This window comes from Anopheles coluzzii, chromosome 3 (genome assembly GCF_943734685.1).
Source record: "Anopheles coluzzii chromosome 3, AcolN3, whole genome shotgun sequence".
NCBI classification, from domain to species: domain Eukaryota; kingdom Metazoa; phylum Arthropoda; class Insecta; order Diptera; family Culicidae; genus Anopheles; species Anopheles coluzzii.
Genome location: NC_064671.1, coordinates 46,999,633 through 47,018,323, shown reverse-complemented (window position 1 = coordinate 47,018,323; position 18,691 = coordinate 46,999,633). Strand labels below are relative to the sequence as shown.

The following is an 18,691-nucleotide window of genomic DNA, read 5'->3' as shown; positions in this document are numbered from 1 at the left end:
CTATCCAGGTGTGTGCCCGTGTGCGCACCAAAAAATTTCGAACAACCGCTCAACCCTGCAATCCTGCATGAACACAACAATCTGAGCTCTGTACGAACAAAAAGCTCAAGAAGCGAGAAATTCGCGCAAAGTATTAACATTTCTACAATTTAATTAGCTGTATCGGTTTGCATATCCTTGCGATCGATGTTATCAATCGCTGTTCCTACCTATAACTCGTTAAGCTTACATTTGTTTATTTGTTTCCTAGTATCTTCTTTCCAGCATAGACAGTAAGCCACAGTTAAATTATAGATGTATGTGTAGCAATTATGCACATTAGTCAATATAAAGCGCGTCCTCGTGAACAGCAAGAGGCACTTGGTCGTCTTTTCATTTTCCATTCAGCTATACTAATTCTGTGTTATTGGTCTACATTAAATGCATACTTCATTCTATACAAAGGGGTTTTCCAGGATGATGCGACCGCTATTTTACTTTTATTGTCATCTAAGATAGATTTAAATTATTGTATCTTTCTCCCTTCCCACAAACTCCAATAAACAATCATGCTCGTGTGTCGCAAAATCGCAGTTCTTTTCGGGAGCGCTCCAGTTAAGCATTCACATTCACAGCCGTGGTCGCAGCATTTACTTTTACCTATCCGCGCTTGCGTGAGCTCTTTACCCCTCGCAAACAACGAAACATCAAAAATCTTATTGAAGCATTTGCTCTCCTACCTTTTTGCTCACATGTAAAACCATAATTTGTTAATAAATTACACTTTTGCTCTCACGCAATGCTTCATTTCAATGATCGTATCCGTATAAAGTGTCTCACTTACAAGTTTGCGAGCTTGTCCATTGTTATGATACATAAAGGGTGTTAGGATATGGACGATTACTTCACTTTGCTGTATGCTCTTCTTCTTTGAGAAAGAAATTCAGTACATGTAGCATATATTACGTGATAAGGCCGCTAGAACAATGTTCCTTTAAAGTTACTTTTTGTTTGATTGATTGTTTTTTTTTTCTTGGGTATCACTGGAAAGTAGCATCGTTTGTTTCTATGCGTAATTTGACGTTCTATCAGCGTAGAGTTTGTGTTATCTATGTTTATCCCTTTTAAAAAGCCATTGGACTGCAAAGCCGCCCGAATTGGAAAAAGCTTTTCATACCAATGCAAAGAATGACAACGGGACGGGGCGATTGGCAAACATTTTATATCTGTATACTTAATTTTGCTGCAAGCGCCATGTTATCTGCCGTCTACAGCCTTATGCGAAGTCCTGTAATGGGAGGTTCTGTAACGAAAATACGTTTTGCAATAAATACAAGAACATACATTATTATGATTGCCATTGAAGTGTGTAGTTCATCTTGTGAGATTGTAAAGCATTGAAAAATTGAAAAGCGGAAAACACATCATTCGAAACATTTGCAAAAGAACAAGCCAAAAACGGCACTCACAGCAACACATAAATTAAAAAAAATCATTCAAACACACCCCAAGTGTCCCGTGTTTGCATCTAATCTATTCCACTTGTTTCTGTACAATCCGTGTAGTGGTTCTTTGCTCTCCGAGGGTACACACGACACACACGAGAATTTATAGAATGTGATAAGTGATCCTAATTATACAGTGATTCTAATCTAAAAGAAAGAAGTCACAATGTGAACGAAAAAAAACACACTCAAAATATAGTGGAAAAGGAAAACAGTGTAGGTGTAATAGTGTATATGGTGTAGTCGACTGTTGAAAGACTTACCTCAGCCATATTTAGGGTAACAAAACATCACACACACACAACTTCAACAAAACTCATATGCTACAGGTGCGTTTGATGAAAATATAAACAAATGCAAATCATATGGTAAGTGGTTAATTTTAGCAAGAATTTACATTATCTAAATGACCATGCAAAGGGAAGTTTAGTATAGTTAGGTGTCTCGTATACCTACCGTGTATAATTGAAGAAGAAGGATTTTGTATTAAAAATACAATGTTAGTGTGGAATGTTTGAAATATGTTTAAATAGAAATATGTCCATAGACTTAATAAGCAATAAATTAATGGAAGAAAATGAGTTGAAATAGTACATAAAAAAACTGTTACAGTATGCAGACATTTTGTCGAGTATGAATGAATCGAAATTGTCACTTTTGCAAAAAGCAAAAAAAAATGAATAATTTTGATAACTTCCCTGTTTTTTTGTCTAATGCCGCTACCAACTAAAAAATAACATACACCAAACACTACCCGCACAGTCCACCACCAGAGAGATACACACACACATAATACACACACCGAATAAGAAACCAACCGTGGAAGCAGAACATTTAAAATATTTGTGAAAAGCAGTACAAAAGCATAAAAAATTATTTACCCCCAGGCCTGTTAACAAATCGCTTTCTACTGCAGACCGCTTGTAGTGATCGAAAATAGACACAGAGATTGAGGATTGAGGACAAATGTGCACATGCTGATATGCGCGCGTTTCCAATTCTTTCCCAACATTCCATTGACATTTCATTGGGATCTGTTGCTGGGTTCACGCTGGGTAGAAGCTATGGCGAGACCGACGACATCGACATTCGCCTAATAGCCAAATCGCTGCCGTGGAGCGTTGCGCTCGAGTATTCCACCGACGGCAGTGGTCGTAGCGGAACGCTTTCTCGTGATCAGCGTACTGGATTTCGAGTGATTGCTTGAGGTTGTGTGTGTTAAGTACCTGAATATGGATGAGGCAGACGTCGAACGAGACCAGGTTACCAGCAGATTCTCACCTCTTCGTTTTTCTTCTTTGTACTGCAGTGTCACCCGTACGCCTTCGCAGGGCCAAATGGTATTTTTGATGACACGATACGTGAATCTGAGGGAAGGAAAGGCATCGTATCAATTACATTATTCAAACGCATTTGAGCACGCATCGGTAATTATACACGTACCGTGGCAGCAGGGCAAGTACGGAAGTAAGCAGCGTAATCAGATAATACTGTATTGTACTCATGCTCATATGAATAACCCAATAATTGGACGGCAACCCGAAGCAGTTGACACAAACCGAATTGTACGCAAATGCAAACGCATAGAACGACACCAAACTAATCACTATCGATAAGACATGCAAGATTGTCTGTTTCAGGTAGATATATAAAAAAAAAAACAAGAAAAAGATTAATTGTATGAAGTTGATGAACATAGATCCAATGCGCCTACATACCCATGATTTAATTTCTATGGCACAGTGTAGCAGCATCGTAAACAAGCAGGAGGACGTAATCGTTGTGCCAAACACCCATAAATCCACGTCCGATCCCCAGTACGCTGCCTTTGCTACGAAAAATATCACCAAACTCTGGTACACTGCATCGAGCATCACAATCCAAAAGGTAGACCACTTGTAGCCTTTCCCCCGACGTCCCTGTGACACGGAATCAATGAATGGCGGTAAGAAAAGGATCATGAATAATTTGTCAGCCCACCACGCGGCAGCACAGCGGTACACTTACATGCTGATACAACTGCGGATACGCCAGAAGAAGGTCGTCAATAATCTTCTTATCGTACACCCCAATTGCCAGCGGGGGAAGGGCCGTAAACAGCAAATTATAGATCATTAAGTACACTTGATCAATCATGACAGCACCGGAAAATCCACAGTAAAATTGGTACCAGAACAAAAGAAACACGAATGCCTGGCGAGTGGAATGGAGGGAAGGGAATAATTAAAATTATTCAACAATCAGTTCCAGCGCTCATGGCAGATTGCACAAACAGTCTATACGTACCGCATTTTTATAGAAAAAGTAGATGATCATGCGCGCCAATCGATCGTAATTCCAGTGTCCATGTACAAGCAACAACTTTTCCAGCATTTTGAACTTGGCGATTGAAAAATCGGATGCCATAACTGCTTGCATGCCTTCCTGTCCGCAGATACCCACGCCAACGTCGGCCATCTTTGGTTGAAGAGAAAATAAATGCATATCTTTGAGATCTAATAGCAGCACAAATGTACAATAGGCACCAACCTGAATCATAGAGACATCGTTTGCACCGTCACCGATGGCAAGCGTGCTGATACGAAGCTCCTCTTTCACCACCTTCACGAGGAACGCCTTCTGCAGTGGTGTCGCCCGACAGCACAGCACAGACGAACAGTAACGGGTCAGTCTTAGGAATGGCTTGGTGAGGTTGGATCGCAAATCCAGTATAAAGGTGAGCGTTTTCCCATCCACGACTAGTGCGCGTGCTTTATCCAGCTGATCAAACGCATCGTCTGCATCGCTGGAGCCACCGTTGGAGTTGAGCTGCTTTTCTATTTCGTTGAGGTAAAAGTTTATACTCGCTTCCGCCGAATCGCGCGATCGGGCAGTCAGTTTAAGGATGTCCATCTGCGAGTTGAACAGCTTCGCCGAGTAGGCAATGTTAATGGCCGTTTCGGCTTTATCGCCCGTCAGCACCCAAATCACGATACCGGCTTGTAGCAGCGAGGTGATTGTCTCGGGAACGCCCTCCTGCAAACGATCCTCAATGCCGGTGGTCCCCACGAGCGTCAGGCCTCTTTCGAGCATTCCGAACGATTCTCGAATCTTGCGCTCCCGATTCTCCATGCTTAGTTCGCATTCCTCGTGCTTGCTGTACCATTCGCTAAAATCGGTCGCATCCAGCTTGCGCTTGGCCATGACTAGGACACGCAGTCCTTGCCGTGCGTACACATCCAACTGATGCTGCGTCTGCTCGCGCAAACGATACTCTTCCGAGCCCGGCGTGCAAGGTACCAGATTCGGGATGATGCTACTGTCCGCACCCTTCGTGTACAGCACCACATCCTGCGTCCCCGTTCGCCGTACAACCACGGACATGCATTTGCGGGCAGAATCGAAGGGAAGCACTTTCAGCACCTCGTACTCTATGACGCCTTCGCCGGGCACACTAACGAGGACGTGGTTTGGGCTTCGGTTCACCAAACAGCAGTCGTAGCTAAAGGCGGCATTGACAAGCGCCAGCTCATCAGGGCTTTCTGCTTCGTAAATTGGTCGACTGGAGGCAGGCGATGAGGAGCCCTGTGAAAAGGACTTGTGGAATTTCGAAGCGCCACTGCTGCTGTTGTTCGAAGCGAATCGATTCTTACTACTACTGGTGCTGCCCGTACTGCTCCTGTCGGCGCTTTTAAAAACGCCACCGCCCTTTGCGCTGCTTGCCACGTTGCCTAGCTTTGCTACGAGCGATTTCACCTTCGCCGTAGGCGTAGTCAGCGATTTTATCCGCATCGGCGGACTCTCGGACATGGGCGATGTTTCGGCCGAACTGCTGATCGGCGACAGGGATGGCACATGGGCCGCCTTGAGAGGCAACGACGACGGTGCGTTCGGTGGCGGAGAAGGTGTTATGGACCGAGACTCCGTCAATCGGGCATACCGATCACCGATCGTTGGGTCGCACGCCGTCAGCGGGAGACTGCCACCGTCCGTGTCCACCAAAGCAGGCCGCACAAGCGTAACGCTCGTATCGCTATCGTTCATTTCGATCACGCCGCTCGCATTCATGTTATCTCGGTGCGGAGTCGCACTAACCACCACTGTATTGCATATAGCTAGCACCAGAAAGAATTCCTGTATTTGATTGGTGACGGTTTCGCTTCCACCATCGCCAGTATTCCGACCACCCACCACTTGGTTTGCTGCCGTTTCTAGCGAGGACTGGGAATTGCCGCGGAAATTCTCCAGCAAGTTCAGATTGGGCTGAAGAATCGGTACAGGTGCACCTATTTTGTTCAGCTCCTTCTCTTCCTCCGTTTCCGGATGGTTGTAGTCCACGCCGACGATCGTGCACCGTCGGAATATCATGCGATTTTCCGTCAACGTGCCCGTTTTGTCCGAGAAGACGTACTGTATCTGACCAAGCTCCTCCGTGATGTTCATTGCACGGCATTCGGTTCGCTTGTTCGAATCCGGATCGTACAGCTCAATGTTGTTGTGTATGTGGTATACCTGCATCAGTTTGCACAGCTCGATTGTAACGTACAGGGAGAGCGGTATCATAATTTGCAGAATAATGACGAACGTCCAGAACGCTAGCAAACCCTCGTAGTCGGGATTGATCTCGAACGGTAGGAAAGGTATGCGGAATGTATCGTTGTTCGTACCACTGGACGTACCGTCGGAATCGGTTGCATAGAAGGAAAGCCACAGCTTGCATCCCACCGCACCGACGATGCACAGCACAATCAGTATGATAACGCACCTATGGAATTAGTGCCGCAGTGACATTAGTAGTGTAAAACGTTAGGAGTTTCTTGTGTTGAAAAATGACTTCGGGGTAAACCTACCATATCACATCGATGTTCATCTGCTGCTCGATACGGGATCGCTTATATCTGGGGCCACTGTTGTTGAGCATTGCCTTCGTTTCGTGTCCAGCGTACACAACGATTCCTTCTGCGTAATCCGTGTTCTAGAGGTGAAAGAAAATACAATTCAATGATACTCATTTCTATGTATACTACCAGCAGTCACATCATCGTTTGTCACCATCTCCGTACCTTTAGGCGACTTTCTCTAAGCAGCAAACTTTCCGTCGAAACCGGTACTCGCTCCCCGGAAGGATGTATCACAGCACCGTGGAAGCGGTAGATTTTCGTTGACGGTGCATCGACTTCGATTCGGCTGGTGAACTTGTTCGGTGCGAAGCTGTGCTGCTTCTCGACGAAGCCTCGTACCACCTTCGAGAGTGAATTCAGGACAATTGTTCCAGATCGGTTAGAATCAGCAAATGGAGCGATAGAGAATGACATAGAAAGAAGATTCTACAACTTACCTGGCGTCTTTTCAGATTGGTTTCTCCGTCCAGATCGCACGTATCGATGTAGCACACACCATGCGGATCGCTCGACTTGAGCAGCAGTATGTCAGCCGGTACACATTCGTTGTTGGACAAATGTACGAGATCGCCCACACGAACATCCTGCCAAAGGACTTTCTTGTATCGTTCTGATTCACTGCAAAAATAGAAAGGAAAAAAACAGTTATCAGATGATTAAAAACTATTATATCATTGATTAATTGATAAAACTATTTCCGCGTATGGGAACTATGTCAAAGTCATTTGAACAAATGGATCAAAATGATATTTAAAATTTTATCGCGAGTTGCACACTGATTTTTTGTCGGATTAAAACATAGTGATTCATTTCATACTGGAATAGATTCACATACAGATTCATAACTACAATAAACATTTTTTATACAAACACAAGCTTTTCAATTTGCCATAGTCCTCTGATTTCTTCAAAATGTCGATAGTATTATGCCAATTAATAATACAGTGGAACGCCGTGTATCCGGGATCACCAGGCATACGGACTTGACCTTGCTCGAATAATACGGATATTAGACTTAATTGTGTTATTTTACACGCGACTTCGTATAGTTTTGCAAAAATTTGGCAAGCTTTTATGAATATCATGTTTGTTTAGGGAACATTTTATAATTTTTATTGAATTTTATAATTTTTCGTGGTGATGGTATGTTATAAGAACTTTTTTTCAAACCTCCGAATTGGCACGGATATTTGGACAACCGGATAAACACTCGACTGTACATCGAGAACGCATCATTAACGGTTTATTCTTCTCTTCCTTGGTTGGCACCACTGATATATAGGCTATGGTCCCTATAAATAGTTACTGAATACGCTGATCTTCTGGCCCACTGACTCAAAAGGAGGACAAATGATTCCACAATAGATGTTTTAGCTTTTATATATTTTAGCTACTTTCCCATCTTTTCGTCCATATATAGTCTTCAAAGCGAAACTTGTATTAAACAGAAGGCGAAACTTTGACCTGTTACTTTCACAAAAAGACAAGCTAAATTAGTGCCAGAACTTGCGGGAACTTCTTTTTGCATGAGCCATGGTGTGAATTTTTCGAGCCACACAGAACGTCCCCGAAAGCTTGAATGCGCAAGATTGACATTTCTGGATTTGCTAAAGCATTTGCTGCCTTTTGTTCCTTTTTCTGTACGCAAACAACATCATTTTACTTGTACGAGGGGCGTGACAGTTATAGCTGACTGGAATTTTCAATGTATATGCTAATGGGTTAATTCAATCTGGTCAAAAGTTCAATTCAATATTTTTCCTCAACTCGACGAGAGAGGCGCGCGCGCGCCACTTAACAGTCACTGTAAACGTGGTTACTTCCAACTACAGTTAGAGCTGTTTACAGTATCGTCTCCTATCCGATAATCATAATTCAAGAGTTGACGATTAAAGAGGCGTTTGAAACAAAACAACAAAAAACCGTTCAGTTGTCACGCTCGTTGCAGGTCAGTGGCCAGTGGTGAAGGAACGGTAATAACAATTTCAAGCACGTACCACTTGTTATTCAACTTTAAGTGTCAAATGGATCAAACGTAGCGTTTCTTTCTATTGCAATGAATCAATGCATGATGGAGAGCAAAAGAGGCGATTGTCCTACTAATACAATATGATACATTTTACTCAGCTCAGCGTTTGCCGCATTAATTGAATCCTTTGTTTTATTTACAATTTTGTAGCAATTCGTACAATTCAAAAAAATATATAAAAATGTAACAAGTTCTATGACGGACAAATGAGCGCGTTTTACGGCCTTCGCATTGCACAATTATCGCATTCATAACCCTAATGCCCAACTATTTACTTCCAGATGGTTAGAGAAACATCAACGGTTGAATGATACATGTCAACCTTTAATTATTCTGTTTGTTGAATTATGCTTCTGATAACGGCGCGTGTGTGTACGGCAACATTACCGTAAAACGCATGACGAGGTATAAAAGTTATATATTATTCATGTCTCCATTGCTTAGAACCCAGTCACTAGTCATGGTCACCTATTTACCCAACACGACCAAATACTTAAAGCTTGATCGTTTAATGGCACAACGTTCCAGTAACCGTTCGGCAGTATTCGCGTTGTGCATGTGTATTTGAACTTCTGGACAATGAGTCCTTGTTCGGTTGTAACGCACCACCAATATAATACCCCCTCCCTCTCCTTTGCTATTCTGAGACACGCTAGATGTTTTCCTTTGATTACTTATTCAATCATTTACCGAACGTTCTACCTCCCTCCCTCCCTCCCAACCGGGTGTGTATCGTTATCAATAATTCATTCAACCTCGATGGCGCGGATTTATTTGCTAGAGCGGAACTTGCCGAGACATTTTACCAGTCACATCTTTCCCGACTTTCTGCGTTGAATGCTTTCCAGGCGTGTGTGTTTCCCCAACCCCCTAAGGTACAGGGCGGAAAGCACATGTGGCCAAATGAAAATTCCATTACATATGGTATATGTGGTGTGGTGCACGGGGTCTTATTAGCGCGAGAATCCAACGTTCACGTTCACGTTGATCGATATCGATAAAAGATGTATGTAGCTTATGATGGAGTAACACCACAAAAAACATCATGAAATGAACTACACTTCTCGCACTGCAAATGCCATTTCTTTCCAGTGCTACATGGCAAACATGAAATGAGGCAATAATGTACCAGAATTATTAATAACACACTGCGGGGATGCAACAAACATCAAAAGGTCTGTGAAATCTGGAACATTCTAGAGACTGCAGGAATCAAACCACTACTCCAATCAAACTACTCTTCCCATAGGAAGGTTCGTTAGCAGAAGCCTCAATCAAAGCCACAAAGGCCGTGATACACTGGCACGGTTCCATCTGGGACGGAACAAGATATTGTGCACATCGTAAAACAAAAACATTGTAAACTTTCCTGCAAAAAAAAAAAACGAAGAAGGCAAATGACATAAAACCGAAGTAGTATCATTACCTCGCATGCATCAGCTTTTCGTTTTGTTGGCAATATGGACCCAACACATATCGGCTGCATGGCATCATGTGGCTTTGGTGGAGGGCCATTCTGACGCCATGTCCACGCTGCGGTTGCCATTGATTGATATTTACTGGTGACATCGTGTGTGTGTAAGCTTTCATTTAGCCTAACTTTCCCTTTCCTGTGTTCCTCGCATTGCTCGGGTTGCTTTCCATGTGCTGGGGATTTTTTTACACGTCTTTATTTTACTGTGTGGGCTCTGACCCTCTCGCACCTCGTAGGAATGTCATATACAGGAGGCGTGAAAATGTGTACTTCAACGCGTACGATAGCCTTACTACCGTGGCAAGGTTTCGTCGTGCATACATAGCCCTTCAAGGACAATTTACGGTTGACACACGCTTAGACCCCGTCCTTGCAATCATTCGCACATGATACGCGTTATGGCGCTGGCTCTATGTCATCGGGGTTTTTTTTTGTATGTGTAAAGTTGTAGTCTATTGAATATTGAAAACAAAAACAGATTCCAACATTGATTGTGCACATTGGGGGTCATGCGGGTGGAGTGGGTCTACGAGAAGGTCGTGATTGATCATTCCTTTCAAGTTAATTGACGGCAATTGAATATAAACTATGTTGTTACATTAATGTCACTTAAAACCAGTATTCAGAACAGAATTAAAATAGTTGGTTAAGAATAAGTCACTACTAATATGTAGCCTACTAATAAGTAGAAAAGACGTTGGTAATACGTTCATTGTAAACATCTCTATAAAGAAGTGAATGATTTTTTAGTTTAAACAAAATAGTTTATGAAATCTAGGACCACTTGTAATTACTAGTCAGTAATTTTAAACTAAAAATTAAATAAATTCTAGAATTGCCTTTGTCCCAAATAAAACGACCTACTTAAGGTCATCTTCATAGCATAGCGAAGAACATTGTTTTACCAAGTGCAAGCCTAAATTCGTTTCCCCCCCACGTTTGTGTTCCAAGTATTCAATATTAGATGGCCCCTTCCTTGCGCCTTTAATAAATATTTATGTGTCAATAAAGCAGGCACGGGGGCACGTACATATGCACGAAACCTACGATGTATCTGATGATAGGTGGACCACCACACTTTACTTTCACTCACTCACCATTGACCGATTGACTGACTGTAGAAGGATGGGAGGCAAGTTGGCCCTCTTTCCTATGTTGATTTCTTGCGGTCGGTGCCGGAAGCACGATACTCGCGTGATCGCCCGTGAACATAGACAATTATGTGCAGGAATTGGTGTCCAAGGAAAGCAAAGAAGACAGCAACAAAAAACGACGCCAACGACGCCCTTCCAATGTCTGTCCTGTCCAGTGTTGAAAACTCCGCGTCCGGTCATGGTCAAATCGCCGCGTGTATTTTGCAGCACGGTGTTGAATGTGGTAGTGCCCCGCATGGGGCTGTTGTGGTGGTGGTGGTGGTGGTTATGGGGCCTACATGAAGGTAAATTACTTTACACCTGCGTTGCCACCGTTCGTCGGGCCGCAACCATCAGCTGGATGGTTCGTGTGTATGCGTCGTCGTATGCCCATTTAAGCGCAACCGCAGCCAACGATGACAATCGGTGCTATAGCTCTAAGGGTTTGAGGTGCAACACTCCATTTCCTGCACACAGTGAGCACAGTATGAAGGTGCACGTTTATTCGGTACTGGGCTCACGTTCACTTCCGCGAGCGGGGCAGAGCAAAGGATAGCTGCGACCTTGAACCTTACCCAGGTTGCCAGTTACTAGCCGCGAAGGCACCTCTAGACAGCCGTTCGCTATATCATTGGGGCCCTGGGGAACTGGAAACTGGTTTGTGGTACAGTTTCGAGGTTCAATTCGGGGAACGACCATGTGAATATGAGCTGCGCTTTTTGTCGCCATATGACCGAGCAGGACGGCGAGTGAAGGACATGCCAGAGTGGAGGGCCACTCCACTAATTACGGGCAAACACACTAAAGCGATTGTACTCGTCACGTGCATGCTCAGTACACCGTACCTCCTAATCCTTTCGTCAGCTCGATGCACGTTCGCACATACATGTGACAACAATGCGAGTGCAGTGCACACACGCAACAATCTGATCCGCCATCTGGTCAATATGCGCATACCTGCCGCTGAATCAAAAGCAACTGCACGAACTGCATGCACAGCCACTAACTAACCGTCGCGATAGAAAAAGCAATGAAAAATCACAGCTTTAGCAGATGCTAGGATGATGCTACTTGACAAAGCATTATTGCAAAGATTTAACGATGCAAAAAATTTACACAAAATAGTACTTTAAATACCTCGTCATGGTTACACTGTTACTCAGGGAGCAACAGTTCATTAGAAGCGGCAACTTCATTGTAAATACACGCTCTGTTCATGACTTATTGATGGCCGGTCAGTAAGCCACACTAATTGACGGCACAGCGTGGGAGGTGTAGCAGCCGAAACAAATGCGTCATCTTTGTCAGATCGTCGCTCCAAGTTCATGGAAATTCCCCTACTACTGCTGCTATTGCTTTTGCTAGTACTAAGCGCTCTTTTATAATTCTAAGAAAACTGTAACTAAATTTACAAAACATTATTCGTTTTAGTAAAGTATTTTGTTAATGTAGTAAAAGCTTCCTCAAATGATGGACGCACACTATGGCGTCACGAGACATCGTTATGGGAATCAGCTCAAAGAGCTATGAATACATTATGCTACTCCTCATTTTGCGAATCAAACATAATACGATTTGTCTAAAAGCATCGCAGCAACACAATATCGACCATAACGAAGAGGGGTGGCCATCGAAGAAGCAGGAAAAGACAATGTTTTTCCTCCCCCAGAAGCATCGATGCGCAAACCGCTTTTTCGCCAACAAACGGAACTGAGAGAGAGACGATGGTTATGACGATTATACTGATGATGATGAAGCGTACTAACTATTCACAAACACAACACTTTGTTGTTATGGTTATTACTCTTCACCACACCTTTCCGTGGTGGTGGTGGTGGTACCACGTTAGCGCACAACACGGAACCCGGACAGCATCGGCAAACAGGCATGCACACTACAAATGACTTATTTTGTAATTTACCATACGGTAAACAAATGATCTCTAGCTGTCCAGGGACGATCCATGCCTAGTTTCAACACCAAACACAAACCGTATGTACAGCACACAAATACTGAAAATGGTGTTTTGAGTGCAGTTGGTGAGACCTTTTCCCGAACGTTCGTGTGTTTTTCTTTCTTTTAAACTCCAAAGATATTACGAAATTTTTGACACACCATCCTAATTGTAAGGAATGTTTGTAAATAAATCGATCTTGTTGCATCAGTTGTTGTCTATTGAAAGTTGAAACGAAATCGGGCCATTTTTCTTTTCCAACCTCATAGTCGTATTTATTAGGCCTAACCAAACGCACCAACCCAAATTTGGCGGTTGGCCACAAACGAGACAAACACACACCATACCAGTATAAGGAATTGCTCTTGCGTCAAAAAGGTGTGGCCAGCAGTTCGTCTCGTGAAGATTTTTCTTGCATGTGGCTGTACATTCCTATGCTATACGGCCTTGTTGCATCAATCATACTGACCTAAGATTTGATATATTAGAGCTGAGTTCATATTTTCCATATTTTGCCATATTTTACATTCAGCCAATTTTTAATTTGATGAAAAAAACAAAACGAAAAATCAACACAAAATCTTCCATCGAACAATTGAGAGTTTCCTTTATATATACCTCCATGTATTCCTCCATTTAACTCTCTCCTTAGGGCGGGGTTCCATGTTATTGCTGTGACGTATGACATTCAAATCGTAATCGCTACGTTACGTCCTGCGGTTGTTGAGTCGAATCAAAACAACCAATTACCTTTCTGGCCACTTTAAATGATTACTGCGATCCACGATTACCGGATCGCAATGCCCTGGCCGAGGTCAAGGTTCGGGGGGGAATGATTGCAGGAGTTAACAACAATACACGACGAGGGTTACCCCGATGCGTCATTGATAATGGTGGTATTTACGGTATTTATTATTCATTGAGCATTGAGGCGGACCACCGTTCTTTAACGTCTTGAAAGCATCTTTCTTCGCTGGAAATTTATAAATTATCTACCCCACCCACCACACACACACACCGTACTCCGTGACTCCGTATAACAACCCAATGCCCTGCTTGGGTAGAAAATTGATACTGCCATATCAAGATACTACACCATATCCGAAGAAAACATTTTTTTATTCTCTAAAGAAGGCCACATATTTTTACTTTAAAAAACCGGATAAATTTAACAAAATAAAATCCATTATTGTTTATACACTTGCATTTTACTACGACACACAGGCAAATGTTGCCTGAGGAAAGTTAGTTGCCAACCGGACTGCTACAGCCTTGTTCATCGCCAAACAGTAGCGAGATCGACCGATCAAAAGAGCGTAATTGGCCCCGAGATCTGTCGCCATGTTGACCAGCTGCTGCAAGATGGTGGGTGTGATGGTCTTGCTTTCACTAAAAAACTGCAACAACAAAAAGATTTAACAATTAACGGGCAAGTCGGCAAAAGGAGACGCCTGTTCTCCTCAAACTGTTTTTGGAACTCTTATCCTACCGCAGTGAGAAACATGTCCAGCTGCATCCGTGCATTCAAGGGGCTCGAGTTGGCGAGTCCTCCAACAGCACTGACCAGCTGGTTGAAGTACTGGGCAACGTCTTTCTGGATGTCCTTTACCGCAGTAATCTCACCGCTGACGGGTGCCGATACATCGTAATCGCTGCCGGAAAAGCAGTCGCTTAACTTCCGCGCAGCGCTACTGAAATCGCTGATGAATTTGTGCAAAACCTGATCGGTGCAGGCTACTTTGTTTGTGGTGGTGGCCTGGCTTAGGATGGTTAAGATTGACTGCGTCATGGCCTTAAAGCCCGACGCAAGTGTGTCTCCGAAACTTTCCAGGGCATTATCACTAAAATTGTTCCGTACCGTTTCTAGACTATTTGATATCACCTTCGTCTGCTGTACGATCGTACTGAGGTAAGAGTTGTACATGTCGTTCGCTGTCAATGCATAGTCCGCGGACGATCCTCCCACGTACAGATCATTGAATTCCTCCATTCGCTTGGCGAACTGTGCCACACTGGACTGAATCGAAGGCTGCATGTCATTTGCTTCCGAACGGAACGTCCTGTTCAGCTCGTTGAAGCGTTCGTACGTGGAGCACAATGTTCCGTCGATGCTTTGGAACGCACTGTCCATGTTGCTGAGAAATTGAGCCATCTTATCAGAGGCCCAGCGCATGGTACTACCAAACCTGTTGAAATATGGCAGCACCACCGACTCATGGTACACGACCATATCGGTAAGCTTTTGCGCGACATTGGCGACTGTCTGCTTTGGGATCGTACCGTAAAACGTGGCTTGCGTAATTCGGTTGGACGAGAAGCGGAGCATACCCGGTTGCGCCGTGTTTTCGAAAAAGCTAGTCACATCGTTCAGCGTTTGAATGATGGTTGAGAAATCGGGCGTGAAAGCAGAATTCTGCAGTATCAACCATTTGGCAAAACGTTCATCGATCGTGACTGCGGTAAAGGATTTCAGATTGGTAAGCACAACGGAGAAAATGGTGTTTAGATTGCCTGTGTTCGCATTCGTCACCGTGTTTACTTCTCGTGCGATGGCAGCGAGCGCTGTGTAGGCCTGTGGTACCGAGGTGACGAACGATGTAGCCCCACTTTGCAGCAGGAATGTGCCGAACGACAGTTCTCCGACACTGTTGACTGAGTTGACGATCTGCTGCGATACGATCATAAGCCTCAGGCAGGCATTCGTTATGGTTGCAGCTTCCGGAATGTTGGGTGAAACATCGATACCAAACAGCGCCTCGCATCCCTTGAACAAAACACATATGCGCAGTATGAGCAGTTACTAAACCAGCTATGCACATTTACGATCACTCTACTTACAGCTAGTGCATAGAGCAGCAGAGCAATTTTTATCAACTTCATTTTCGTCCCTCAAGTGTTAACTAAAAACGCGTGCGATACCGCAACGCAATCTAACCTGCGGATGTACACGCTCTCACACGCTGCTGAAATGCGGCCCATCTTACAACAACAGAGGCAGCAGCAGCAGCAACAGCAGCGAAACCAGCTGACAAAATAAAGCATTCAAATACATGATTGATATTGACGCAACACCACTACGAAATTTGGTCGAACCAGACTCTGATTCAGAGAAGCAAACACAGAACTAAGAACACGATTTTCTTCAACCAGACAGTGGCCAGGCACCGCCCGTAGAGGTATAGTTCTGATGTTTTTAGGTCTCCCAAACAGTACAAACACTCCAAGCCACAGACGTACCGAACGACCGGCGACCAGACCCTGCCGCCTTGCCTTGGAAGCCGCGTGTGTGATTTACTTTCTGACAAATTTTGGTGCATTGAAATAATCCTTCTAATACGACGGTGAAAAACGATGGGTCTTCGATGGGGGACGCTTCGTTTGGCAGCCCTGTGGGCGTTGTTTGTGTGCTTGCAGGTAAGCTACGTGTACCGAACCCTTCCCCGAAAAAAAAACCCGCAAATTGTCCCACCGATTGACATTTAAATTGGACATGCAACGTTTTCTGCTTTCCTTTACATCTTCCGCTCCCGCTCCCGTCCAGCTTGCGGGTGGTTCTCCCTTCTTCGGTGTGTCAGTTCAGGGAGGCTTCCAAGCAGAAGCTGACATAGCAGTGGCAGCACGAGCTATTCGGTTGGTGGCCGAATCGTCCCAGCAATCGATGGTAACCTTTTCGACGAAGCTACCGTTAAATACCGCAGTCCACAGCGTTACCGCCGGCGCCGTACTGCAGCTTAACACTATTGCTCTTACCAACGTCGCCAACCTTACCGATCGCATAAGCTGGGCAGCGATCAACAAAACCAACCCACCGGCCGAAGTGTTCTCAACGTTGAAAACTGTTTACACTGATGTTGTAACCAGCATGCAACAAGCAGCACCCGCCGCCATCGAATTGATTACCGCCTATTCCGCTGCCAATGGTGCCGCGATTGCGAGATCCAGCAACAACGTTTTGCTTATCTTGGCCGACATTTCCAAAAGCCTATCGCTGTTCAGCAGCACCATCGACACGTTTCCCACCCCAATAACAGCGAAGGAAGTGTTTGAGAAGCTAACCAAATCTCAAATTGCCAACATTGTCGGGGCACTGGATGCACTTAGGGCCGAGCTAACGGTGCTGGCCGGTAAGCTGAAGGATACGGCAATGACGCTGACCGACTCGGACGCGCTCATCTCGAACTACATCAGCATGCTGTCTCAAGCATTTGGTAATATTGACTTTAGCCTGTCGAACGTGTTCAACAGGTTGAGTGGGCTGTCGGCAGATTTCGAGAGGCAACTGCGAGCCTCAGAATCTACCATTATGAATGATGTGCAGTCATTCAACGCGAAGATCACCGTTTTCAAGGACAACATTATCGCCCCAGCGGCTAGTCAGATCCTGTCGATCACGAGAATTTTCAGCGAGAAGTACAGCGAATCCTACACGATTATAAAGCCGAACGTCGAGGATCGGCTACAGCTGGTGGAAGATACCGCCACCGATACGGTGCTGAATGCGGTGCAGAATTTGCTCTTTACCACCTATCGCGTGCTGGACAGTGCAATGCGCCGCATTCCGAATGCGCCCGCGCTGGGGAAACCTTGTGCCAGCGAGTTTATCAACCCTTACGTGCAGAATTTGTCCTCCAACATGGCTTCATCGCTTACCGGTTGCATCTCTTCCACGGCCGCCCAGGTGGAAGCGGTGCTTCGGGCGCAACTTCAAGCAATCGGTGCGCTGGTAAAGGACCGACAGGCATACTTCAAGATGTGGAACGACGCCATTAACGGAGTCAGCACTACCTCCGACGTTACTACAAGAACTGTCGCCTTCATAAAGCTGACTGCGGTTAGTATTGAAAAATTGTTTACTGACGAGAGTAGCATTGTTATCAGTCATTTATTTTACTCTGTTCTGCTTAACATTCAATTTCAGCGCACGGCTAATCTACAGCTCGATACTCAGGGGCCAATGTTGGCGACCCTGTTTTCAATCTACGCACAGTTGGTGTCCAATCTGGATGCTATACTTAACCGCAACAAACTGTGTATTACACTCAAAAGTGCAGAACTGTCTGCCCAGCTGGTTATGGCCTCGACAAGCTTCAACACTTGTATAGATAGTTAGAATATCTTGTAAGTTGGAGAGATATCTCAACTTAGATTGTTGCAAACTATGCAATCATATTACGAACTACATGGCGCTATGCACGAATAGTTTACAATTTTACCGTTACTTATTTTAATCATGAGTAAATTAAAAGTAAACTCATCACAAAATTAACACTTAAGAAATTTGATATGAATTTTTCACATCATGAGAAAACTTTTTTTTGTCAAATTATAGGCAATTTTCGTATAATTTTGCTTGATGCGGTAGGTTTTAGCCATTAATTGATTATTTAATCTGATTTCAATTAAATATTTCATTTTTGCATCTTTTGAAATGGTTTTTAAAATTCGACCAAGGAAATAAATGTTGCATTTGACATTTGATGAGTCAAATGAGTACAATTTGTTCGAAGAACTGTCAAATTTAGAAGTATGGTATGGCGAGTATCAGGGAATGCCTGTACTTTCATAATAACTTTTCGTAAAATAAATTTGCAAAATAATCTAACAGATCGCAAACAATCGAACAGAATTTGTACATTTCAAAACTTAAAAAAATACAAGCACTTATTCACGAGTAATTAATATTATTAAATTAAATAAATGGCGTGATTTGCTCAATAACATGGAACAAAAATATGAA

The 18,691-nt window shown here is 43.9% G+C and overlaps 3 protein-coding genes across 9 annotated transcripts in view; 1 reads left to right on the top strand and 2 right to left on the bottom strand.

Moving 5' to 3' along the window:
- Positions 1-551: 551 nt before the first annotated feature.
- LOC120955045 (phospholipid-transporting ATPase VD) overlaps positions 552-18,691 on the bottom strand; it is a 34,598-nt gene continuing 16,458 nt past the window's right edge. For 4 of the 7 annotated variants that reach the window (XR_005751760.2, XR_005751761.2, XR_005751762.2 and 1 more), the window contains exons 3-12: positions 6,802-6,982; positions 6,527-6,706; positions 6,314-6,438; positions 4,014-6,228; positions 3,771-3,941; positions 3,492-3,677; positions 3,203-3,403; positions 2,928-3,115; positions 2,366-2,851; positions 552-1,282 (exon numbers count right to left, since the gene is read on the bottom strand). Coding sequence is in view for 2 of the 7 variants with exons in the window: in XM_040375514.2 (XP_040231448.2) it covers positions 1,237-1,282; positions 2,711-2,851; positions 2,928-3,115; positions 3,203-3,403; positions 3,492-3,677; positions 3,771-3,941; positions 4,014-6,228; positions 6,314-6,438; positions 6,527-6,706; positions 6,802-6,982 (3,634 nt within the window). In the remaining 5 variants the exon portion in view is untranslated. Of the gene's footprint in view, positions 1,283-1,485; positions 1,632-2,365; positions 2,852-2,927; positions 3,116-3,202; positions 3,404-3,491; positions 3,678-3,770; positions 3,942-4,013; positions 6,229-6,313; positions 6,439-6,526; positions 6,707-6,801; positions 6,983-18,691 lie in introns of all 7 variants that reach the window. The other 3 variants (XR_005751763.2, XM_040375515.2, XM_040375514.2) reach the window with 3 other exon arrangements.
- On the bottom strand, positions 14,037-15,910 carry LOC120955047 (uncharacterized). Its single transcript, XM_040375517.2, has 3 exons — positions 15,793-15,910; positions 14,444-15,718; positions 14,037-14,351 (listed from the first exon to the last, which is right to left on the bottom strand). Exons 1-3 carry the CDS (start codon positions 15,832-15,834, stop codon positions 14,166-14,168), a joined length of 1,503 nt encoding a protein of 500 aa, XP_040231451.1. The 5' UTR covers positions 15,835-15,910; the 3' UTR covers positions 14,037-14,165.
- Positions 16,200-18,220, top strand: LOC120955046 (uncharacterized). The gene is made up of 3 exons (XM_040375516.2): positions 16,200-16,368; positions 16,496-17,785; positions 17,873-18,220. Exons 1-3 carry the CDS (start codon positions 16,306-16,308, stop codon positions 18,062-18,064), a joined length of 1,545 nt encoding a protein of 514 aa, XP_040231450.2. The 5' UTR covers positions 16,200-16,305; the 3' UTR covers positions 18,065-18,220.

Bases quoted from the DNA above. Each gene is read 5' to 3' on its own strand.
- LOC120955047 (XM_040375517.2), bottom strand. From the start codon at position 15,834: ATGAAGTTGATAAAAATTGCTCTGCTGCTCTATGCACTAGCT. The intron at 15,719-15,792 runs GTAAGTAGAGTG...GTTTTGTTCAAG, and splicing joins TGCTGCTCTATGCACTAGCT to GGATGCGAGGCGCTGTTTGG. The intron at 14,352-14,443 runs GTAGGATAAGAG...TTGTTGTTGCAG, and splicing joins TGGACATGTTTCTCACTGCG to TTTTTTAGTGAAAGCAAGAC.
- LOC120955046 (XM_040375516.2), top strand. From the start codon at position 16,306: ATGGGTCTTCGATGGGGGACGCTTCGTTTGGCAGCCCTGTGGGCGTTG. The intron at 16,369-16,495 runs GTAAGCTACGTG...GCTCCCGTCCAG, and splicing joins CGTTGTTTGTGTGCTTGCAG to CTTGCGGGTGGTTCTCCCTT. The intron at 17,786-17,872 runs GTTAGTATTGAA...ATTCAATTTCAG, and splicing joins CCTTCATAAAGCTGACTGCG to CGCACGGCTAATCTACAGCT.